Genomic DNA, 27,963 nt, shown 5'->3' on the forward strand with positions numbered 1-27,963 from the left:
CTATTAAACATTAAGCTTATCGTTCAGTTTTCCGTACAGTGCCATCAAGCTATGACATTTAATATATATATATATACATATTTATAGTAGGTAAACGAATAAATCGTGTCAATTTGTTTGCAGTTATGGTAAGAGGTCATCTTCATCATCATCATCACCCATATACACCATTTTTTTAACAAGTACTTACGCAAAAACCACTACTTTCGCTATGAATTTGCCAGGGTAAGTGAGCTAGTGTACAGGCACAATGGACATAACATCTTAATTTTCAAGGTGGCGCATTAGCAATGTAAGGGGTGGTCACTATTTCTAACAGTGCCAATTTCTATGAGGAAGTGGTGACCACAGATTATCTGGTCATTAGTTTACAGACTATCAGGAATTAACAGTCGAAGATAAATTTTATATAAAACAAAATAATTAGGCAAAAACTTAATAGTGTTGACAAGAATTAAACCCTCGGTCTTCGATTGAGATATATATATATATTTTACTCGCTGAACTATCTGAGCTAAATAACAAACTATGTGACTAAATAATGGTAAGAAACATTTTTTAAATTCCTTAAACATAATTTGTGTAACACTCACCAAGTGAGGCTGCTTAGTAAGATATCACGACCGGAGTAATCCAAAAAGGATTTATATTTCTGCTTAAAGTTCTATTCAGATGCAGCCGGACGGCAAACACGATTAGGCTTGAGAGTGAAGACTAAATGTTTCACTTTGTAAACGCAATTCACTGTCACACTGAAGTATTACTCTTTGTACTAGGAATAAACCATTTAAGACAAACTTTTACTAAAGTACGCTGACAATTGTGCATTGGCTGCTAATCCTTATAGATGCGACGTGGCAATGCTACAGGCATTTTGTTGCGAACTTCAGTTTATTTTATGCCAAAGAGATAACATTATACAATACGTTTAAAATGAATGAACATTGGGATTTATTAAAAATTTATCACAGTAAGCAAGTCTATAGTAAACTGACATTTATTAGTCTGAACACCTTAAACCAAATTGCATTACAGGTAAATCCATGACTCGCTGAGTCGATAGAATCTGCTGTGCTCGGTAGAAATTTAAATAAATCTCGACGCTTGAACGAATTGGTTTAGCCTGGCTGTTTACTGGGAAAATGGCGCCAGGCTGCACAATCTCGAGAGATATTGTTACTATAACGTTTCACCCGGCGGTGAGTTGTAGAAAAAATAAATATAGACAAAATCTGCACCGGTTAATAACAAAATAAAATACTGTACTATGCGATGCTACAAATCCGGTAGACGATAATCCTTAACCTCCATCTCAATTTGATTGATAGCGTGAAAAAGGGTGCCCGGTGAAGTCTGTGATCCTGTCCCCAAATTGATTTATTATTGTTCAATAAATTATTATCATTAAAATACTTCGGATAAGCAAAAATGGACAGATTTATTTTTACAGATATACTTTATCCTGATATATATATACATATATATGGTTTTTAATAATGACAATGATATTAAATAACATAATACAGTAAAAATATAATTAAATGAAATGCTAAACATAAAAGATTTTTGTACTTTGTGTCATACTTATAGGATTCCACGTCGATATTCACAGGAGTGGTTCCTGTTCCGATTGTTAGAGTTAGACAAAAGTTAAAGCTTTTGGGTTGAGTTGTTCCAATTAATTCTAATTTAATTTTTCTAAAAACAAAATTTCCTTATAAGCTTTATCTTCTATTTAATCCACTTAGAGGTTAAATTTTCAAAAATCCTTCTAACGCAATTCCATTGTTTAAAACGCCTGTGCGACATTTCATGCTTTAAGATCCAGGAGTGTTAGTTTTTAATTAAATTTAATAAAACACCTATAGTAATACTAAGTATAACATAATGACTTACATTAAAAAATAGTCTCACATGTTCCCACGACCTTCAATTTTGAAAATTAGACGTTTAAGTTTGCGTACGTGAAGTCAGACGTGACACGCACGTGACCGATTATTATGAAGTGACAAAATCATTTATCATACGTATTGGTTATTAAATATAAAACATATATAAATACGTTGCAGTAATAAGAAAATGTGTATAAAGTATGAGTAGTGAACAAATTATTTGTATTTCCATAAACACTGTTTAGATGTTAAATGTATAATATAAGTCTTACTCGTTTGTATTCGCTTATTAATTAAGCATGTAAGGAAATTTCACAGGTATTCGGCAAAAAGGTAAAATAATATATCGTAAATATCCCACTCCTATTATCTTATTATTAGCCTTATTTCGCCAAGCTTTTCGGGTTTTAGTATATGTGGCAGAATTTCATTTGACACATCAGGTTTCCTCTCATGATGTTATTCTTCACTGACTAACACGAGATGAATTATAAACACAAACTCATCACACAAAATCTCATTGCTGCATGCCCGGATTGAACCCGCTATCTTTGGTTAAAATTGACGTGCTCAGATGGGGCAACTAATCATTGCTCGTCATCCTACCATATGACATAAAAATACGAATATTGACATTAAACATCAATTAGCTAGGGTATCATCATTTTAAGAAGTTTAACTAAAACAAGGGTTTTATTTTGTTAAGTCGTGAAAAATATTAGTGACATTTATTCACGTAGACACTTATTCACAAAACACAAGGGTTGAAATAAAACCCAAGAAAAGTTACTCCGTGTAAAAGATATTTTTGCGATATACATACATTAGTACAATATAAGATTTTTGATTTGTCTATTCCTTGCTTAAAGTCAAGTCACACGCTCTCATAACGCAGACATTTCTACGCCGTCAGATAAGAATTTTCACACTGATTGACAACATTGCACAAATACTAACACTAACATATTCGCAAGTAACGTGTAGCTACGCGTTAGCGGTAGCTTTTTAAGATTAAGAGCTTCTTTTGCTATACCGTTAAGATAACCATATGTCAGTTATCTACCTGGTAACTGATTGGACGATAATGTCTGTTTAATCTAGAATAGTCCGACAGCTGTATTGGATTTTCTAGGCGCAGTCATGCGAATTGCTAAGCGAAATCTTTGTTAAAATTTGTGTCATGAAAATTGGTGTTACGAATGATATTATCGTCAGTATCTGAGAGCTTTCCTCCCCTTTACATATTTATTAAATTATTTAAGGAAAAGTGAAATTAAAAACTCCTTTTGTTTTTTCCATAACTTAAATGAAATCTTTAGAAACATAATAAAATATCTCATAGTTGAATCGCTTAGGTATCGTTTAATTTAAATTATAAATTTAATGTGTAGGTCGTAATAGTTAGACTGAATATAGCGAAACCCACGAGATTCCCATGCTCATCGCCCACATAAGGAATAATACAACAAGTGCTAAAAAAATTGTTGAAAATTATGTTTTAATGAAAGTGGATAGTAGTATATTCTTATTGTGAAAATGTTTGAAGATAAATCCCAAAGAAGGCATGATGGTTAACAAAGATACAACCTTTGAACAAGTCAAACAGCGAAGCTCCCAAGTTCTTTGAAATACATCAGATCAGTTGCAGACTATCTTTTATCAAATATTACACTGAACCTCGAACTTTAAAAACTTTTCATAGACTTGGGTTTTATTTAATGATTGGCTTAGCCAAACTCATATCAATTTAACTTCTTTGGTATAATAATTCTTACAATATAATCAATCTAAAAAAATAATTATATATAATCTTTGTAATATCAATTTGTCTATCTATATATATATATACATATATACATTATTTATGTTTCAAGAGTTGACCGCCTCGTTGCTCTAGAGGCTAGCTGTCCTGGGTTCAAGTCCCGAGTCGTGCCAGTAAAATTTATAGTAGTATCCGGAAGTCTTGAAGCTAGCAGTGTTAATATCGCGCTAAGGCACTTTAAGACTTTTATCCTGCGCCTGATCTCTCTCCGGTCGTGTCGGATTGCCTTTCCATCGAATTATGAGAGTGAGCGCATACGTATGAGCACTATAATATATCTGCGTAGTTGTCAATTCATCGTTGAGAATGAAAAAATAGTAACTATTCTATCACCAAACAACAATATTTTATGTAGTTGTACTCATACATAAGGGACATAATAACTTAGTTCCGCGTTGGCGCATTGGCGATGTAAGGGATGGTTAATATTTCTTACAGTGTAAATGTCTATGAGTAAGGGTAGCCACTTACCATAACTTGGCTTATTTGCCAACCTAACAATTTAAGTTAAATAAAAAAAATAACATTTTTTTTTTTTTAATTTTTGCGTGTAGGTAGTATGAAAACTTGACTGAATTTATTTTTAAAATCTCTCTACATTCAGTATATGAATAGAAATGCCTCGTGACGGTATCATTTACATGTTGCAAAGCGTAAGCGTATGACACGAGAATTTTCTTTGTTACAATTGTTTTCCACTATTACAAAATGGTTTAGCGTATTTCACTACAAACATGTCGCTGTCCGTTTTGTAAAGTTGTCTCTGAGGCAGCACTTTCTGACTTACTGTTCTACTTTCGTTCTTGTTAAATAACATCACATACATATATTACTGCTGTTTGAATACACAAAAACGAAATGCGTTTTTTTTATTTATTTAGAATAGGAAGGTAGAGTAAATGTGTAATCTGGCGGTTAGTGCCTACCATAGACATTTGTTCTTTAAGTATTTTTAACTATTCATTTCATCGTCAATACGCTGTGGTGTATTTGGGAACTACTCATAAGTTTTATAACCCTTTTAAATATAACTACAGTGACATAAGGTTAAATATCTCACTGATATTTAAAGAAGACTGATAACTCTGATGGCTATTCTGACGACATATCGTCCATTAGTGTCCAAGTTATTCGGTCAGTGTATATTAAACATGCAAATTCAAATAATAACTAAATAAATACTAATCATCGTATTATTATAGTAACCGTAATAAGGCTATGTTGTGCTTATTATTTTCATTACAACTTGCGCAAAGGTCATTAAACCCAAAATATTATAAATGTTTAACACGTTCGGCATAATATATTTTTACATCTGATACTATTTTAGCATGTGATTTTATTTTTTCATTTGTTAGTAAAAATTGTGTTCGTTTCGGTAACTAATTCATTCATTTTATATGAATATAGACTTAATATTAATATCAGAGTGAGCTTTTGACGGTCTTTTATTTGTATTTTCTACAGTTCTTAATCAATTGAAATCATAGTTCTATAGACGAAGGCCACAGACAATATAAATACATGTAACTTTTAATATAAATTTCAAATAAAACATTACAAGTGAATTATGCTTGGGTTAATTAAAACTCGTTAAAACCGATTATACGCAGACAGTTTCAACGGTCTCCAAACAAGACTTTAGAAACGGGTGTTTATTTAAACGTAGTTTTAGCAGTAAAATTAATGCAAATTTGTGCCTAGAATTAGTGTTAAGTTCCCTACATAACTCTTCTAGATACCTTTTTTGCAACAAATTCAATACTAATTTCGTGATACTATAGTTGTAAATATGTTAATTCAATTCAATTAATTATTTAGTTGTTTTTAGTTTATAAATTAAATAAGACGCCGCTGAATAAATTGTATTTTAATTAGAAATTACGTTCAACTGGTTATAATTCAATTTAAGTGTCTTCTTAATGGCTTTTCGTTATACCAAGTGAGAATAAATTTCACCAATGTCATCTAGTAGTAGTTCGACGTAGAATATATATATCGGAATAAATTTCAAAAAACGGATTTTGTTTTATATCTTATCTTTGCTATTTATAACGGCGTTTATCCAAAAACTTACGCGGGTAATTACATATAAATGATTTAGTTAGTCTTTCCAAGCAAAATTTATAACTTTTTATCCAATTTGACACTTTTTCATTCCTCACTCAGAAAATTTTATATTAGACTAATATCACAGCTTTATTTTAACATTGACTCCTATGAAACAGATTATAGTAATAGTTTCAACTAGTTCATGTCAATCTGGGTGATTACTTTTTATTTATATTGGATTAACACCTCAATGTGGGCCATGTCTCGAAGACATAAGTGTGAAAGCTTTACAAGTGCACTAAACCACTTATGTCTGAAAATATTTAATTTAATTTATGAAAATCTTTGTTTTTACGATTACCAAATCGTAAGAAAAACTACCAAAAATAGTATATATATATTAATAATCTGGCGTTTATTCATTATAATACTTTAAATAATTATATATTATAAAGAGTAATCTTCCGCTTTACCTTAAGAGAAAACGGCTCCCAAAACGTAGTATAAGAACTTGTTATAATTTAAAATTATTTAATAAATTGCATCGTACAGATATTGGAGTTCAATACCAATTATAAATATAACCAATTATGGTATGAATTATGATCCAAACCATTTTTCGTTTGTATTTTGAAATCGCTTAGGTACTTTCTGCATTAAAAAAAGTGTATTTATTTATTGTTTTATAATGTTACTGCAGCGCTTGCTAAAATGTACCATATTTCTCAAGACGAAATAACTTTTGTGCTTCTGAAAGAAAGTGCATTACTTTATTTTATATAATATATGAATGCATTTCACGAATTGTACCTAAGTTCCATTAGATGATGCAGTGATAGCATTAAAATTTTTTGATAATAGCGATCCAACGCTATCGTTATTAATGTTTTTTTGTTGATTTGTGCTAATTTACAAAGACTCAATCATCAGCATCATAGTTTCAGCTGGAAAACGTCCACAGCAGATCAAAAACCCTCACCGAGAAGCCAAGAGTCGATAATATATTAAGCATTTCCATAATCAATTGTCTGACAGCCGATCAAAAATTCACTCACACATACGCCATCTCGCCTTTTTCAAAAACAAAACGCGTCCTAGCTATAAATCTCATTTATCCGAACGGCCAAGAGCCGACTGAAGCTTTTAGAAAATCCCCCATTATAATTAATTCAATTTTTATACGCGTTGAAACATTTATACTTGCAAGCGATTATTTAACGACACCACACGTTAAGCTATAAAACTTATATTGGAAACTTAGTTTAATGTACTTTTGATTTCTGTTACGTCTACGACAACATGTGTCGTATTGTACTAATTATTCAATTGTGCTTGATGACTATTTTTTATGGTATAGGTAGGATAAGCATATAGGCCAACTGATGGTAAGTGGTCACCAACGCCCATAAACATTGGCATTGTAAGAAATGTTAGCTTACTTCGCCAATGCGCCACCAACCTTGGGAACTGAGATGTTACGTCCCTTGTGCCTGCAATTAAACTGGCTCACTCCCCTTCAAGCCGGAACACAACAATACCGAGTACTACTGTTTTGCGGTAGATGAAGGGGTGGTACCTACCCAGACGAGCTTGCACAAAGCCCTACCACCAGTGGATTTATTTAACTAAACAGGATAATATTTACATTTCTTTTTTATTAGAATTTTTTTGGTTTTTTTTCGCTCATCTGCCTTATTATTTCCATAGTAATATACAAATACAATATCTTTAAAAAAATACTTCAGTAACTGATTCCCCAATGGAGAGAAAAAAATACCGCTTAGTAATTATTTCATAATATAAAAAATATATATCTTAGATCAAATTTTTACCTGAAAAAAGTTTGAAAAATAATATCGTCTGATAATGTACAAAATAATTTTATTACCAATAAAAAAAATTTATTCAAACATTTCTACATTGGAATTCATCAAATAAAAACGAATACAATACAAGTAATTCGAAGTGTAAACATCCGTGTTAATTTTAAGCGACACTAAATAAATATTTAACAATCTCAAATAAATGAACTCGTGCGTCAATAAAGCACTACAGTGATCGTTTTCTCTAGTAGGATGTAAATAAATCACGATTTTCAGCCGCCCTCGGCCGCATCGTCGATTGGACGCCATTTATTTCACTTGCTTTAATAAAACCACGCCGCTACGTTTTATACCGCATTCAATTTGAATCACTGAAAATATTGCTACGTATTTAACTTATTACAATTTTTTAACCACTGATTGCATTTTTAACATGGCTTTCGATAATAGAATAAAAGAGTTATTTCCTTTAATGAAACATTTCACTAGAAATTTCTTTTCGCAAATTATTCATCTACATCTAAAAACAAGCCCTTTAATGTAACAATCAATGTATTTAGATACGTTTTGGAAAGATGCAATTCTTTTATCACCGATTTAAATATATAAATATAAAATAAATATATATTTATTTCTTTATTGACTATAAACATTCGAATCGATTATAAACAAAAATATCATTTTTAATATTTTTTATACCTAACAGCTACATCGCATTCCCGTACGCGTGGCGGAAAATTAGTATAAAATATATTAATTACTCTACAAATTGAGGAGAACAATTTTAAAAAGCTACTTGCACTTGGAAGTCAAATATTTTGCGCTGTTACGTCGCTTCGGACAGAGTTGTAATTAATTTTCTTACTGCAACTGACTTCTACGAGATATTGCTTCTTATATAATATTTGAATGTAAGGAAATTGAAAAACAACTGGTTTTTTTTTTAAATTCGAATGTAAAACACTAATTAAATTTTCATAATAAAATACGTCATTATAATTTAAAATTGTGAAACTCCAAAAATTGGATACGCACGGGAACAACCACTTTTGACAGTATCACATAATTGATAGCGGTCAGTATCATATTCAAATGAATGTAAATCATTTTAAATTGACAGATGCAGCTGCCACATAAAAAGCTGGACGATCGCGAGCGATGCGAATCAAACGTGGCAAACGCAACCTTAACATAATAGCAAATAAAGCTTATTAATACTAAATGACTTATGACGGGTTACAATAATTCAATTGTGATGATTAGCACGTATTGTACCAATGAAGGCGTCCAAATTTTTCATATTAGATAAAGATTTAACGTAGTTTATAAACTTAAGGACACTCATGCGGGGACCTTACGTAATAGCTCACGTAAAGACATGAATGTGATCGCCGTGGTTCTGTCTTACGGTGGTGTGTTGATGACTATGGGCCTGTGATTGTTGTGGTATGGTGTGAACGAACGACAGAATGGCGGCCGTCGCCGGCCTTTATGGACTGGGAGACGAGCAGCGCGGACGACATCGGCGCGGCCAAGCCAACGCCGAACGCTCCGAGTCCAGGGATGACAACACTGAGGCGTAAGTCTTTTGTATCTTGTGACAATTGCATTTAATTTTTACAGAAAAATACCATAAAAATAACTCTTACCTAATTAATGTTTAAGAACTTACGTCAAATCATACTTTTTGTTTACATTTAATCCGCTGCTAACAATATATCTACAAATATACCCCAGGCAATATGGCCGAAATTAAATCACTTTGTACGTTTCGAAAACGATTAATTTACCATATTTCATTTCAAATTCTGTACTGTCAATTCTCATTGAAGCTGTTCCGTTTCATCTGATATCGATGTTACTGTTAATGTCATATTATTTTGTCGATAGTTCTTAACTCGATATCTAGGAATACGAATAGATTATATATAATGCTCTTGCCGTATCTTAAAGACGCCACCGCCTTATAACCGCTGAATGGCTATTCGTAACATTTATCTCTATTGAAATTTTAAATTTTATTTTAAAGAACTACTTTTATATATATCACGTTGCCATATCACGTAACTAAATTATAATATTTAAGAAACATTACAATATGATCTACATATATGAATATCTTCCCTCTGACATCTAACGTCCTGTAAATATGAAATTTCTTTTGACTTTAGTTTACTCACCGTTTATTAAATATCTAATTAAATTTATTGTAAGAAATAAATTAAAATATAATTATTATTATATTATTTATATGTTGTGTTCAAATAATTATTTTATTTAATTATAATATTGTTCTAGATGTCTTCTGTAGAATAAAACAGTTTTCACTCATCATCATTAAACGATTCAAAATTTGAAACCGAACAATCTCATATAATATGTGTCATTTATTTTATACGTGACATTGGCAGAATATTGGCAGAATTGCGCTCAAATAGCGTAGATACACGCCAGGTAAGGGAAAAAAAGAAAAAATGTATAATGTTTAAATTTTTCTTCGAATGAATATTCAAATATATTCGATATGTCTATTTTCGTCAAATTCTATTTCAAACATTCTCATGGTGAGATCTAACAAATACGTATAAATAATTATCAAAAGAAAATTTATCAACTTATTTAATTTTTTTTTTTATTTGAATAAAAAACCAGTGGTTTTGAATGAAAATACGTTTATATAATCTGTTATATACGCATTGTTACAAACAATATTGATTACAGGTATTGATGTAGCCTAAGAATTACGTTGTATATTCGTTTTAATTTTGGTAAACTAGGTCAAGGCGGCAATTGTACACCACAAAATTGTCAAGAATTTGTGCAATACAAAATTTTGTTATATATATATATATATATAGTATGTATATATATATAGATTATAGTATAAAGCACAAAATCTTGCGAGTGAAATACTTTGGGTATTCCTAACCCTAAAACAATAAAGACCTCATTAAAATAACTGACTTGAGTATTAATATGATAACACACAGATAAACATCTTCTCACGCGTAATTAATAGACACAGACGAAAGATTTGTAAACTTATTATTTATTGTTATTATAGTTTTAACAAATCAGTTCACACCAACTCAGCGAAAACCAACAAAGTTTTAAGCAGTGCTATTAAGGGTCTATTCTTATAACCACATATTCTAGATTATCCTATAGTAAGACCTTTATATATACCATAACAAAATCGATTTATGTAATTATTTTAAATATAACACTAAATCTCTTTAAATAAGAGTTAAGAAATCGAAATAGATGAAACAAGTAGAACCTTATCAGAGGTAAGGAAATAGGTATCTTAAAGTTCTTAAAGTAGTCAACTTTAGTTGGAAATCTAACTAGTTTTAGTCTACTAAATTAAAACTAAGCTAATTGAAAACCCAAACCCAGGTGGCTGAGTGTTCTTAGCACAAATCTTTGGGTTCAAGCTTGGATAAGCATCACAGAGTTTTTATTTAAACATGGCAGTGAAGCAAAACATGGTGAGCCATATGTTTTAGTAATAGGGTTCAAGCTTTCTCCTCAAAAGAAAGGAAACCTCAGGCCATCACGTTCTCAGGCTGATAATTTTATTTTCACATTATTTAAAAATCTTCGACGGTCATTGTATTCGCCTACATTTTTACCTTCACAGTACCATTGAAATGCGTCAAGTAGAATATAAAAAAGTTTTTTTCAATTTCATTTCGGGTTAACAAAAGGACTTCGGGAGTAGGTAAATTGGATTTTTTTATTAACATTCATCTTATCTCAATCCAGTAGAATGCTCTACTGGATTGAGATTTAAGCGGATTCAAACCCACCTTAACTCACTCCGCTAAAACAAATTTGTCATCGTAATTAACTTCCACAATTTTGTAGTGTATTAAAAATGTTTTTACTCACTTTGTGTTACACCCATGTCATCGCTTATTCTACCACCAAACAGTACTAATTAGTATTTTTATGTTCTAGTTTGAAGCATGAGTGAGCCCGTGTAATTTAAGGCCCAAGGGTCACAATTTCTTAGTTCCCGAGGATGTTAGCGCATTGGCGAAGTGACGAATGATTATTATTTCTCACAGTGCGGATAATTTGTGGTGGTGGTGACCACTTGCCATTAGATGACCCATTTATCAGTCCCACTCTCTATTATTATTATTATTATTACAAATAAAAAACCACTAAATATGAAATAAACACAAACTAAATTGATGAAACTCTAGTATAATCAACACTCGTCGTTGAGCTATTCTATCCCAAGGCAAGGCGGGGCGGCTAGTGCAGAGCATTATTCCCGACTGTACTAGCCGTCGTCGCATTTTGACTCTACTACCACTTACCATCAAGTGGAGTAGAGTCATGTGCCTTCCCGGCAAATAAAAAAAAAAAAAGCTCGCATAAATATATATATATATATATATGTCGCGGATTGAAATGGATTGCCATCTAAATGGCCGCCAATGTCGTCCAACATGTTGATCAGTCAGTGCGCAATAGGAAATTGGACGAGCATATGGGCCACCTGATGGTAAATGGTCATCAACGCCCATAGAAATTGGCATTGTAAGAAATGTTAACCATCGCTTACATCACCAATGCACCACCAACCTTGGGAACTAAGATGTTATGTCCCTTGTGCCTGTAATTACACTGGCTCACTTACCCTTCAAACCGGAACACAACAATACCAAGTACTGCTGTTTTAATTTCTGATAAGTAGGTGGTAACTTCCCAGACAATCTTGCACAAAGCTCTACCACCAGTGAAAAAGTTTATATTAAAACATTTTCATACTATCGCAGCTCTTAATACATATATGGTATACGTAGATCTGTGAAAAAAACTATACACATTCATATTACGAGGCCTGTTTTATGAAAGCTATTTGCACATATTGTAGATATAGTAGACAACTAATATGTTGCAGCTGTTTAACAAATATGGCCGGTTTACTAAATTTCTACACGTTAAGTCGTAGAAAATGTTTACATTTTACAGTATTAATCACCAATTAGTTGAAAATTGTTATCTACGTGACCAAACGCTACTATAAAATTAGGTGCGCACAGTAATTGCACTTGTTGTTTATTGATTGATTTAATTAAATTATATTAAAAAGCATTACCGTGTATATTTCTTATTATGGAACGTTACTATTAATGTTACGAACACAAGAACTGCGTTTTATGTGTACGGAGTTGCACTGGATTTAATTTCTTATATATTTATAAAGACATAAAGTAATTATTATGATTTATATGGGGATCATGATAACGATGATGACGTTGCTCTTAGCGTTTTAACTTATGGCGGCCAATCTCAAGTAAGGACCTCACTTTCAAAATCCGATGTAACAGCAATTCAACACAACCGAAGAGAGTGTACGGGATTGTTAACATTGTCAACTTCTAAGGTTCCAGCTAAATAAATTTTAGTGACCAGCCACTATGTTTGAACTTAGGACTTCAGGAACAGCCTTATGAGCTAGCAATTAAATCAAAAAATATATATACAAATACATTTATATAATTATGTGTATTTAATTTATTTGTATATTTGCTATTTATTCTTCTATAGTATATATTTGATAACGTTATGAAAACATAAAAGTGTCTTTTATGAATAGCGACGTACATACTGTTAACACAAAGGACAAGCATAAACGTGTAACTTCTATAATCTCATTACACAGGGTTAGGAACTCTTTTGTGAGATAATGTATACACTTCTACAACAGGATCCTAGAAAAAGTTTATAAATATTCAATTGTATAATCTATAATAATCGTTAACAACTGTTTGTGTGCTAAAGGATAAGATGATTATGACTTGGGAATTAATAGGTCACAAATAAAAAGTTTTTTTTTGTTTAAATCTTATATATTTATATTATTATAAATGTGATGTTTACATAAAAATTCCCGTTGATTTCCGAACTGATGGTAGACAGTCGATAAGCTAGCTTAATGCTAAATATTAAATTAAGATTTTCAGTTTGTTATATCAACAACATTCTTACTGGTGTTTAGACTTTGCTCACAACTATCTGAATAGATACCACCCAATCATAACATACTCTACTATTAAACAGCAACATTTTAAATTTCTGTATTCTAGTAATAAAATATGTCTGATTTAGTTTTTAGATTTTAAATGAATTACATTTTTTCTTATAATTTGCCTTTGAATTGGGTATTAAAGGATAGGGTTTTGCTTTAAGTTTATCTAAATAGGTTTTCCTCAAAAAACGCAACTAAAAAATAAATATTATAATATTTATTAAAACAAAGTGAAGCTCATGTTCTATACAAATAAATAGACAAATCTATAAGCAAATTCTAATCTAACTTGTGTTCGAATTAAACCACTGACATTTATGCTTGTACACATTACGGTAAAATGAGCGTTGAAATGTCAAACGAGGCGCGATGACATTTCTGTGCTATCTTCAGGAATATCATTCACTAGCTATTGGTTCCGACTTTACATGGGTAGAATAAAGGTCTACATGAAACCTTTATATCGGAACTCGCCGTCAGCAATATCTTCAACAATCATTGCATCGTCAATCAATCGTATTTTAACCAATTCACATAAAATTTTAATGAATTATAACCCTATTACTCCCTCGAGAATCATTCCGTCCATTGCTGAAAACCTTACGAAAATTTGCGATTAGGAAGATAGACAGAGTCAGCGGGGGGACTTTGTTTTATAAAAGTAGTGATAATACTAAAATCTAGCAAAGCGGCTGTAATTACAATTTAGCTGCAGCGTAACCGCATAGAATCCAATGTATGCGTTTATGAGATTACGAGATTTCAATTATACGTATATATAAATTTTTGTTATATATGATACACATTTTGTCTCTTTATGTAATTATAATAATTAAAACAATACATATGTCTAAAATATCAATTATCATAAGGAGTATTCAAAGTTACTTTTAAGTCTTTCTTACATCAAAATCACTTAAAGTTTATATAGATATTTATACCATGTATAAAACTTTTTTTACTTTATGAAGATGCTGTTATTTTTCTTCTTTTTATAAAAAAACAAAAAAAAATTGTTATATTTTTTTTGAAGTACCCATTTTAAAATAAACTGTCTTAATTCATGCGCCATGCGTGTGTAAGTTATTGTCACGCAAACTTAAAGTATATAGAAGTATTTTACATTAAAGGATAGTAAGCAGCAAACAAATTACAGCATTGAATATCCTATGGTCATTAAGCAAGAAAAAATAGCCATCTGTTATATCGCCAATGCGCAATCAACGTTGGGAATTAAGATGTTATGTACCTCACGCCTGTTGTTAGGTAACAACAACTCGCTCACTCACCCTTCAAAACGGAACATAATAATACTAAGCATTGCTGTTTGGCGGTAGGAAATTAAAATGTTACAACTTCAAACAAAACTATTATTTTACTAGTAAAAAGTACGGTACTAGTAAAAAGTACATTATATACTTTATGTATAAACAGCTACACCAGCTTGTCATTGCCAGAATAGCTACTTCACTGTAATACTTACAAATGTTCGCAAATGTATCAATCGCTTTTAACGTGCGCTTGTAATTTAACTCTCAAAGTAATATACACCCCTTACAGTGACACAGTAATTTATGTTCACTATCGAATTACTATTTGTTGTTAATGAGTATGTGAATCCGATTTTGGCCAGGGCAGCCATTTCCAAGGGAAGCTATCTCACTGAGCAGGACAAATATATTATATAAAGCATATTTTTGTACGCTAACACAGTTGCAATATCTATTCTCTCGCTCTCATAAGCCGATGGGATAGCAAATGCACACGATCAAAAAGTGTCTAGGCTAAGAGACTTTACGTACTTTCTAAGACATCAAAATGTAAACACGTACAAATTCCAGACTCCAAGCTGCTATTGGAAATTTCTCGACACAAAAACTCAAGAAATATGTTATTGGCCTGTCCCGTTGAACTTAGGACGTAGGAATCTGCGGCTTTCAACCTAGCCACTACGATTTGAATGAAAATATATCTTAATATATATTTAAATACGACAATATTGAATATTTAATAAATTGTAAGATCTATATGTTTTATTTTCGTCTCGACTGTTCTTACAAAAGTTGAAACGTAGTTAAAACTGTGATCTTTCAAACTTGGCAAGTTGCGTCGACAAAAAGATTGTATTTCAAAAGAAATAATTAAGAGAGCAACAAGTTGTATCAACAAATAAAACTAACTTATAAAATAAATTTTTAATTGATGTTGTTATAAAATAGGTCAAGTACTTATATTGTAATAATTTTAATCAAAAACTAATAATTGTGATGGCTAAAGATTGGCATATGTTGCAATTCCTTTTTAAGGTTTTTGTGACACAATTATTATGATAAGACTGGCGCGTGACTTATCGCACGGTGACGGTTTTATGTCAGACATTGACACGCACGTGCCAATAATACTCTAGAAAATATCAACTAAATTGACTGAACAATACGAGAAGGTATAAAATAGTAAAATACAAAAATAAACATTACTTTTTATATATAAGACATTCATCATCGTCATGAGCCCGTGTTCGTACACTGCTGGACAAAGGCCTCATAATGGCCACTTAATGTTAAGTGGTCACCACCGCCTAGATATTGCACATTGGTGGTACATTACATCGCTAATGTGCCATCAACCTTCGGATCAAAGACATTATATGCCTTGTGCCTGTAATTACACTGGCTCACTCACCCTTCAAACCGGAACCTGGGTGGTACCTACCCAGACGGGCTTGCACGAAACCCTATCACCTTGTAAATCTACATTAATATTATATTTTATGTATATAAGACATTATCAGCAGTTTTTTTCAGAAATGAAACAGAATTACGTCTGATATTATTTATAATATTCTTCAGTAAAATTTTGTGAATGTATTGCTATACCTCTTACGAAACACATTTTGACGACGCGGGCACTAAAATTCATACATTACTAACTTTGAGTCATGGAACTTTTAAACAGACTTTAATAAAGAAATCTGAAGACGTTTGTCTATTATATAATATCATGTAGTCTGTATTTATGAAGTAGTTTTAATAATTTCCTGAACTTAAAATTATAAGTAATTTTAATTAAGCCATTTATTATAATTAATGTTAAATTACACAATATATAATAGCTTGTAATAAGTCTGGAGATATTACACATGACGACTAAAGTTTTAGCTTTAAAACCGTTTCTGATATAAGTGGAACTTGATGGACTGGCTAACCATCCAGGCAAGCCTAGGAGCGCAGGTTACCTAACCAAAACAAAAAAGACAACTAGCACATAACAATAATGAAGGTACTAACAAAAATTGTAATACTATAGTAATGATTGTGACGCTGTCTGAAATTAAATACATGCAGGCACACCAAGTTACCAAATTCGGTGAAATAATAGAAAAATACACCAAAAGCATGGACCACACGTCTGTGGAGATTAGAAAGATAGAATTTAAAAAAAACATTTCTAGCAATACATAAATCTCTTAAACATGTAAACTATCTGGTGAAGACATCTAAATTACCAACGTTTATATATTAAATCTAATAAATAAATATTCATTCTGCTTCTTAATGCCAAATAAACTTCCAATAAACCATAGCAACATTGCTGATTAAATCCATAAGAATTAGAAAAGTTAATTTGATTAAAGTCATATTACCTAAGAAATGTGTACATTGTTATAAATAAAGGATATATATATACTAACATTTCAGCTTAACAACAACATTTACTGGTGGTAAGGCTTTGTGCAAGCTCATCTGGGTAGGTACCACCCACTCATCAGATATTCTACCGCAAAACAGCAGTACTTGGTATTGTTGTATTCCGGTTTGAAGGGTGAGTGAGCCAGTGTAATTACAGACACAATGGACATAACATCTTAGTTCCCAACGTTGATGGCGAAATAAGCGATGGTTAACATTTCTTACAATGCCAATGTCTATGAGCGTTGATGACCACTTACCATCAGGTGGCCCATATGCTCATCCGCCTTCCTATTCTATAAAAAAAACAACGTGACATTTTGTCAACTTTCCGATGAAAACTTTAGTAATTCAAAACATAGATTATATAAAATGTAGTTCGGTTATGTAAGAAATGATTGTGGACAAGAACTTAGAAAGCAATCCGTAAACAACAGCCTCGTCGCAAACTTTCGAAGTTTAAAAAATTGTATAAAAATCTCGTCATTCACATATAAAAAGGACTTGCTCATTGTAATTTATCGTCAATCGTAATTATCAATAATAAGTATTAAAAATGCTTCCGTAACCGTAAATTCCGTAACAGCCTGTGAATGTCCCACTGCTGGGCTCCTCTATTTGAGAAGAAGGTTTGGAGCTTATTCCACCACGCTGCTCCAATGCAGGTTGGTGGAATACACATGTGGCAGAATTTCAATGAAATTAGACACATGCAGGTTTCCTCACGATGTTTTCCTTCACCGTAAAGCACAAGATGAATTATAATCGCAAATTAAGCACATGAAAATTCAGTGGTGCTTGCCCGGGTTTGAACCCACGATCATCGGTTAGGATTCCCGCGTTCTTACCACTGGGCCATCTCGGCAAAAATGCTTAAAATTGTCTATTTTTTTATAACCTTTATCTTTGCAAAACCTTTCGATACAGGTGTATTTGCAAGGTTTAGGAGCTAACGCCGATCACAAATATAAACCAAAATATAATACTAAAGTAAAGTTACACAGACCAGACGGAGAGAGAAGGAGAATTTTGAAGAGAAGGCTTGGAGCCTATTACATCACGCTTCACCGATGCGGGTGGGTGGATGCGCACATGCGGCAGATTTTCATTCTACTGGCTGGTTCCTTGCGGTTATAACAACATCGTTACGGTCATGACATCGTTATGATCACCATAGTCACTTTCAGAATCTAATATATAAAATTAAAGATATTTAAAATGGTCTAATTTTTAAAACATCAGACAAAATGCGTATGATTGCAGTTAAAACTTGAATGAAATAAGTTTAAATAAAACGTCATTCAAATTCAAATTTACGTGCGATGTAACATCATATACGCAAATGACCACTAAATATTAGTGATCACTCATCCGTATATAAGGAGTACGTACATACGTGCAAAAAATTAATGAGTAAAATCTTCAAAAAGCAATCCGTAAGACGACATCAACGCGAGAAGTTTACATCATTTCTTACAGAACCGTGCCGCTGCACTGCGCTATGAGCTATGAGTTAAATTTTGTTTTTATGTGATTTTACATAATTCGTGGCTACCCAAATTTAATTTTTTTTTTTTTTATAGAATAGGATTTTTTTTATAGAATAATATGAGACACATGAAAACAAAGTTTATTACCTGCTTTTTTAATATGAAATTTCTATGTCAATTCTCAGGTATATTTATTAACTTTACAAGTTAGTTTTTTACTTACAAATTAGTAATAACAATAATAAAAAATATATTAAAGTGTTTGTTGTAAAGAGATACCTTTATACCCTAAACTAGTCGCTTATACATAAAAAGCGATATATTAGTATAAGCATTTATATTTAGATACGGTTATATTTAAAGTTACTGAACATTAAAATATTTCCTCCATTGGTAGAAAATATTACTTATATTATAAGTATAAACATTAATACTTTGATTGTACTATATTTGTTTGTTTATATGTATTTGATATTTTAGATTATCTCTTAAACTATGCAACCAAAAAACATATTGTAAAAAAGAATTTTATCTAATTATTATTTCATTGGTTGCATATGAAAAAAACCATCTAATAGAAATATCACTCAATAGATTACGACACGGTCGGGGTTCCATACCTATGTTATATTATCTTTTTAAGTATTTGTCCAAATTATAGACAGTAAAAGGGAAGTCTTTTGTTCTAAACACTTGAGACGATAAGGTAACTTATTTTCATAATAATTCATAATTGTTGATAATATGACTTATAAACATGACCTAACGATTTAAATTCTTTTTTTAATATAAAAACTATTTTTTGTGACAAATATAAAAGTTAGACATATGCTGTCGCTGATTTTTTTGTAGGCATTATCAAACTCTACAACTTTTCTCTAGAATTCAATCATATATCTCTCATCGTTAAGGCAGCGTTCGTAATAAACGTTTACGTTCGACAGTTTTTCTCCGACTTACTTTGCAAATCCGACTACCACCACAAAATTTTTTCATTTTTCGTTAACATATAGCCTATGACACTTACAAATAATGTGACTTTTGGTAAAAGAATTTTCAAAATCGCGACAGTAGATCCAGAGATTACCCCCTACAACCTCCCAAACTTTACCTCTTTATAATATTAGTATAGATTACGTAATAAATTCTTAGTGGCACTTATTCCGTATCATGAAAGTCTTAATATGAAATAGTAAGTTATGAAATCATCTACGTACCCCAACTTCGTATATGTAAAAATATTTTATATTTTATTTATTAATTTATAGTTAAAAGAAATATTTTAACGATATTCAAAATTTAATCTGGAGATTTTTTCCAAATATAAGGGATAAGGAGAATTTTATCTTATTTAGTTTTATTAAAAAAAAACAAAATAATTATTAAAAAATTCAAATTCTAATAACCATGAAACGTTTAAATATTATACACACGCCTGCGTGAGCCACAGATGGAAGCTAGTAAGCTATATTGCAGAAAATATTATCGTATAAGATATTAGCTAACGATTAGCATGCGTTGCAATGTCGATACATTATAGAGAATGATATGCTGCAAAATGTGCGTTGAGTTACAGCAAAGTGAATAGTATAAAAAATCTTTTTCCATAAAATATACACGATCAAATTTTGTTGAAGCAAGCGATTATTCACGAACAGATAAAAAAACATCCATTCTATTATATATTGGACTAACAATGTTTGATAAAGTTTGTCATTTTGGTTTTGATTTGACCATGTTTATGATTATCTTTGCTAAGTCACTTAGGGTTAGAACTTGAAGCGTTGACATACATTACAGCGTATAATTTTTCTCGATAAATCAAACGCGAAAGGAATGATCTAAATTGGAATGTCAATTCCTGAGATTATTGTATTCAACCAAGCCTTGCAGCTTTTTTTATAATATAAATAGCTCAGCCGAGCCACACATCGCAGTAGCTTAGACTGATATGAAATTTATACGGAAGTAACTGAAAGTATTCTAATAAACATATAGTCACCGAGCAAACACATTTCACGATACAACACCCTGCTTCGCGCGCTGCTGGGTCTTATTGTTTATGGGAATTAAAAAAATGTAATACAATTTTTTAGAAAAGAATTTAACTATTGTGTTGTTTTTATGATTTCTGCATATATATAAAGAGGCGGTTTGGTGACATTAAAGCATTTACAAGCATTCATAAGCAAAGTGTTATTGCCTATAGAGAAGAGAGAGAGAAGCATTCGTTTTCTACTGCACATGCTAACCGAACCTTAGATGGGAAGGCGATTTTTGGTGATTACCGACTTCGGGTAATTATCATGATAATATTTCTGTTGTCACAAAACATCTTAGTGTCCAAAAACTTTCACGCATCGATGATGTAAGAAATGGTTAAAAAAAAATTTAAGACGCCAATAACTAAGGGCTAATTTATTAAAAAATCACAGTGTGACAACAAACGGGAAATCCGGATCTTCATGGGAATAATGGTAAATCTGATAAAGAAATATCAATTCTTTGAATGGGAAATTCATTGCAATTTTTCAATACTTTTATAAAGTAAGCAAATTTATATAAATAAATATATACACACAAACATACAAAAGCCTAAATATACGAACAATAAGCATGCAGTAATATTATATTACGCACAAATTTCTCTAAAAGCTTAATCAACAGATGACTTTAAATAAATCCACGAAAAATATAAAAGACTGTAATTCTTTGTCTTTATCTTTTCTATTAAGGATAAGAATTAAGAACCGAATCCGTCACACTGCTGTTTGCGCTTTATTTAGCTCTTATCCACCTAAAAGTTTGTTTTCGCGTCACTGAAAAGAAATCCACTTTCAGAATTATTAACCACAAATCTTTATCACAGTCATAATTAAATGTATTTAACATAACACATTATATGTAAAAAAATATAAAAAATATATGCTAAAAATGATGGTTCATAGATAATTACGGGTTAATTAATAATATATAACTGTAATCAATAATATATAAATTAATTTCAATAATTATTTTTATAATTATTGAAATTACTTTAAAGTTTTTGTTTTCGTAGATTAGACGTGGCGTATATACAAACAAAAGTCAAGTATTGTAATTATATATTTCACGGTATAAGTGTTTTCTCTTTGTTAATGTTAGTGTATAACTACCAACTAAACTAAAGGCAAAATACAAAAAAAATTACGTATGTTTTATCTAGTTTTTATTTACGCTATTGAATAAATTGCGGATAAATTCGTCCTTTTTAAATAGATCTCGGCAAGCATTTGTGTCAACGGCGCACATTTTAATGACTCAGCACTACCAAGAGCTCCTATCGTTCAAGGATGAACTTGTCTTTCGATTGAATTGAATAGGTATTGTATTATTTAAGACCTTGGTATTTTAGAACTGTATAATATGAAACTTCATCATAAATAGTTCATCATAATTTATACTAGTACAAACATACTTTGCTTGCTTCGCTTGGTTGTTATATACTTTTAAATTAATATTAATGTGCTTAATAAATACTCAATTTTTTAAATAAAAAATTGATATAATTATGATATAATGTTTAAAGCGATTGTGATAGTAAAGAAAAACTTCAACATGTTCAGATTACGTTAATTGTAAAATATTTTTAAAGTAAAATTAATTATTTTTTTATATTATTTAATTGATGTGAAATTATTTGATCTCCATAAATAGTAACCCTTCAGATTTTGATTCTCTATAAATATTATATAATACGGCTATCAAAGATTGATAATAAATAATAAGCGTTTTAAAAATGAAGCTATTCACTTTCACGTTTTTTAATAAGTGAGCTTCGATAGATTAATACTGTTAATATTAGAACTACAGCGCTAATAAATAATTTATTCATCGATAATATTCGAATGCGATCGTCAATCGTTACTAAAAAATAATTACACATTTTGTTTAAATACTTTAAATAAAATTATATATATATATTAATATTCAAAGAATGAAATTCCTTGTATAAAGTTAGTCGGTTATTCGAAATGCTTTATATATTTCTCATTTCTATACCAATTAGAGAATACGGCGCTTGTTTTATGATTCGTATGTGTGTGCTAAATTTTACCGAGAAGTATTAGGGAATGGTTGATTAAGGGCGGTGAACCGTTACAGCTTGACATAGAAATCGAACAGAGAATTTTGAAGATTGACGCTTCTTGTTATTTTAAGTTTAATGTTTTAAGCTTTATTTCGTTTTGAGATTGCTTATATGAATTGTCGTATGTTTATTTTTGAAAAATAAAACAATTACTTAAATATATTATAACATTGTGTATAAAATATTTAAAAAAACGTTTAAAATAACTTTGACATGACATAACTTGAATGATCTACATGTCGTTGACGATATTGCAGTAAAACATATCACAATAATTGCTTTTAAATTTAAAATTTATAAGCTTCGGATAATGCCACCTAACGGAAAGAAACGAAACTACAAAATGCAGTGGCAGTTTTAGTGCACTATAAAGTGGCGCAGCGTTAAAGAACACAACTAAATAATTTCCTCGTTTTCACGTTAGCAATTTTGTTTAAGGCAAAAAAATATCTTGAACATACTATTGAACAGTTAACATAATTAGAGTACGGACTTTTTTAATTTAAATTTTAAATTTACTATCTTTTATCCACTAGATGGCGGTACTCTAAGTTCTCAGTACCGAAACAGATGGCGCTACAACAGATAGTGTTAAAATGGGTACTCTCTAGATGGCGGCACTAAAATATTACAATAACATTTTAATTTTGCAACAAAAGCAGCATGCATTGTTTAAAAAGCACTGTTATTTAAAAATAACCCTCAAACTAAAATGATTGTTATAATGTAATCAAAATGGATTATTTGGTAATCTATCAATAAAAAATAAAAAAAAAACTATCACATAGTAATATTAAAATTGGTTAAAAGATACTGTTAAGTAAACATAGATTTTTCTCTTCCTATCATTATTGACTTGATTCATTAATCATACACGCTAAACAACCCTTACAAGTAAGGCCGTTAATGTTTATATGAATCTACATAATAAACTAATGAAATGAATAAAAATTGCATTCTTATAAAAGCATTGGTTAAAAAGAGTGAAACGACAGACTTACGGATATATTTTTTAAATTAAAAACAAGTCACAGTTAAGCACACTTGTAACCTCAAATGCTAACAAAGCACTGAATTCAATCCGCAGAACAAAACCCCATACCGAGTTTAATTAATTTAGTCTTAACTTGGCTAGTATTTGAATTACATTCATATAAAACCTAGTCTAGCAATTCATTTGCAACACAATTATATTTTAAGTAATATATGACGAAACAGGTAATTTATAGACGGCTTAAGCCCATTAGTAAATATAATAAGTTATAATTTTGTTTCAACTCGTACCCTGCAATAATCATAATAGGTAAATTTAAATTTGAAGTGCGATTCTTCACTGGAATAATTCAAATAAAAAATAACATATACATATATAAATATTTATTTTTTTGAAAAATCTTACAAATTAAAACATGTTTTATTGATGTTTTGTTTAAAAAACTACATAGTTAGATTTAAACCGATTAATTAGCGTAGTGTTACTAGTACTTTTTTAGTTACCGTGCTACGGATGTCGCGTAGCAAGCGTAGCCTACAAAAAACGACGTACGATATTCATAAGTCATATTAATAATAGCCACGCGTTGTTTGTACTGTTACGTAAATGTATTGTTCATGACATATCTGAATTTGATAAATTAATAATATTTAACTGAATATATAATATAAAAATTTAAACTATTTAGCGCCATATCATATACTAAAGTAATAATAGGAAAAACGTAGCAAGCGTAGTCTCTGTAGTGATTCTACGAAGACTACGCTTGCTACGCTTTACGAATTCCTAATATATTCGTTTCACGAAACTAGTACCAATATTTTAAAAAGATATAGGAGCATATATGTCATACTTTGACAAACTTCAAATCCTATTATAAAACCGTTTTTTGACATTTCAAATACAAAATAAATATAAAAAAAGTTTTTTTTTTTATAACTTTGCGTTATACACAAAACTTAAACTAATAAATTTGAGTTAATAAAAATAACTGAAGTAAGAGAGAATGACGTAGCTAATTGATAATTATAAATTTAATTTTGTACATTCAATCAAGCAATCCTTAATGCAGATTCAATATTCTTAAGAAATAAATTAACAATATAATTTAATTAAGTTTGTCTTTAAATGTCAATTATTAATATTTGTGATGAGTAGAAATTGTGTTTTATTAATAAAAATCGATATTTCGTTAAACCACATCTTATGTACATGATGACTGAAACAGAGTATTTGCACATATCCCGTCACGCGTACATCAAATTCGGGCCACTCCGGGCAATCCATAATTTGCACGTCTTCACGAATTCCGGTGAGGGAAGGGAGGTAGGGGATGAAGGGGTAGGGTGCAGGAGAAACCCGGGAATGATACGGCAGTGCGACGCTCGAGCTAAAGTAGACGCCGCGACGACTCTCTTTTCTAGGTCACGACCGACCCGAGCAATTAGGTAAAGGCTGTATCATACTGACGGTCTGGTCACGTTTTGTCATAGCTTTCTATATAGTTGCATATGACGTCACTATTTTGCATATTTACCGAAAGACGTGACTGCAATATCAAGGGTCACGTTTCGACGCTGACTTTTTAGGTTACGGAATGAAGAAAAAAGATGACGCACGTTATTCTTAAATATATTTTAATATAGTTTTAACGAGTAAAAAAATAATTAACTCATAATCAGTTAATATTGGTACATAAGTTATATATAATATTTAAAAAAAAAGAATACTCTAATGATAATTCTAAAATTACATTATATTTATAAATTTATTAAATTAAATTCTAAAAGATTTATAATTGCAATTTACCAACTTACAAAAACTTCTATAAACTTGAAATTGTTTAACATATGATTCCTAGTAATGAGTTAGGATTATTACTATCGTATATAATCGTATATGAAAAACAACCTCACTATTATCATAACATTATTTCGTATGAAATGATCGAAGAACAAAAACCGAGTGATATAATATATGCATATGTTGTATGTTGATCATTGGACCTCAGGGCTCGATGCTTTACACATTGTTTACACATAGTTCAGCAAGCTCTTGACCCCTCTGTCTCTGTCACCCGCAATAACTTCTTTTCAATTTCACTTTCCCAGTTTTCTATAGAAAGGGGACGCGATCTTACTACTTTCATTCATAAATCTATCTTAAATAGTCTTCGATGAAAGCGAAATGCTGATATAAAAGTTGACTTTTCTAAGTAATATTGTGAGAAATAACACGACAAAGGTTGCACTGGAAAATCTCCTTATTGAGAATTTCTCTTGAGCGTATTTTTATTATATAATCTGTGTAGATGTTTTTTTTTTATCTTGATGTTCTTTTATGATATGTTAAATTAAGCTCACAATAGATTTATTTAGCACTAAAAGCGATTATAGTTCGGTTATTATATTTGAGAACTGATTCGTTTTGTTTTAGGATGGTAATTAAAATGATAACAACATATTTTTGAAATATAATTTACAATAGAAATATGTTATTTAAAATAAATTAGGTATATAATTTCTTGAATGTAAATCTAACTAAATTTTGCGCTTGTTCCAGTTGAGTGTTATATTTCAATTTGCATTAACCTTAGCTGTTTTCATAGAATAATAATACTTATTTAAACAATAAATATAAATAATAAAGCGAAACTGAAATTACATTGCCATGCATACAATCCTCCATTGTCTTATTATAAATTGTAAGCTACTATTGTCAAGTTGTGTAACTTTACATATAATGCTATGTTCAATAAAAATCATATAAATTGCTCATACATACAATATGAGGAACAGTAATGTAATTATTATAGTACAAAGTTGGCAATGCATTGGGAAGGTATTGCATCTCACAATGGTAATGTGTCTGAATAGATTTACGGTCAACGATTTTACACATTATGTTCTAAAAATTGACAAATAATATTTATTGAAAATAAAACATATATATTAGAATTTGTAATGATGTAATTCTAATAACAACACATAGTAATTATTACTAAAAAAATTGACTGTACTATACATTTAAATAATAAACTATAAAATTACCAATCTATAGTCAACCGTAAAAAACACAATGTATTGAGATCCTGTAATGATTATATGGGATGTCCGAAAATCCGGGACGAAGCTCCAGTTTTTCTTCCCAGGGATAAATAGGCCATGTTCCCCGCACCCCTTTGTATGACGTCACGCCGCATCGCGTCCGCAATGCAATACAAGGGATAGGATGGTGGCGCGTTGGTATTAAAACCGGTCACGTGACAAACTATGTAAGCTATGTTGGTATTTAATGAAACATATTCAATTATAAATCTGTTTTCATTGCCATTTACAACAGATCTTTTCACGTTGTTCCTTTTCTGCTCTAGTTCTAAGGATACAATTATTGTTTTCACAATTGTGACGTTAGCTCAGTTTAATAATAGATATATTCATTGTATCTTATGTAAACGATCGGCCTCATTTTCCCACATATATGTATATTGTCGTGAACTTTTATTATTGTTTTTTTAGTATTAACAGTTTGTGAACTGTTTAATGAAACAATTTAACCCTTCATTATTTTCATATATCTTTATCCACTTAGGCCATCCTGAAAACTCATAGCAGGCACAATATTTATGTGAGTCGCACGTAAGCTAATTTTAGAAAATATTCATAATCTATGTATGTATGTACATCAAATTTCATTGTGAAATGTTCTTTATATTGATGAAAGAAGAATGAAAATCCCCAAAGTAGTTTCTGAAATAAGTTTGAAATTTACATATATATAAATAGATAAACATTAAGATATGATTATAATATTATGATGATAATGTGTACAATTGTACATCGTAAACTATATATCAATAGTACATTATAATTACATTACACGAATAAGACGGGAGTAAATATATCGCTTATATAATGAAATAAATAAATTTGAAACTGCATTTTCTAAAACAATTATTTACAAAACATGTAATTTAATATTATAGTCATTAATATAATGATGTTTGTTGAAAACTAAAAGTAA

At 30.6% G+C, this 27,963-nt stretch overlaps 1 protein-coding gene across 3 annotated transcripts in view; it reads left to right on the forward strand.

The window, feature by feature from the left end:
* The window catches only part of LOC126780339 (potassium voltage-gated channel protein Shaker), a 132,720-nt gene that overhangs the window by 38,900 nt on the left and 65,857 nt on the right, over positions 1–27,963 (forward strand). Inside the window, exons 2-3 of one of the 3 annotated variants that reach the window (XM_050504727.1) lie at positions 8,710–8,760; positions 8,853–9,168. In XM_050504727.1, the coding sequence (XP_050360684.1) occupies positions 9,059–9,168 (110 nt within the window). In that variant the 5' untranslated portion in view covers positions 8,710–8,760; positions 8,853–9,058. Of the gene's footprint in view, positions 1–8,709; positions 9,169–27,963 lie in introns of those variants that run through there. The other 2 variants (XM_050504726.1, XM_050504728.1) reach the window with 2 other exon arrangements.

The sequence above is a fragment of the Nymphalis io genome, chromosome Z (genome assembly GCF_905147045.1).
Source record: "Nymphalis io chromosome Z, ilAglIoxx1.1, whole genome shotgun sequence".
Lineage (NCBI taxonomy): Eukaryota > Metazoa > Arthropoda > Insecta > Lepidoptera > Nymphalidae > Nymphalis > Nymphalis io.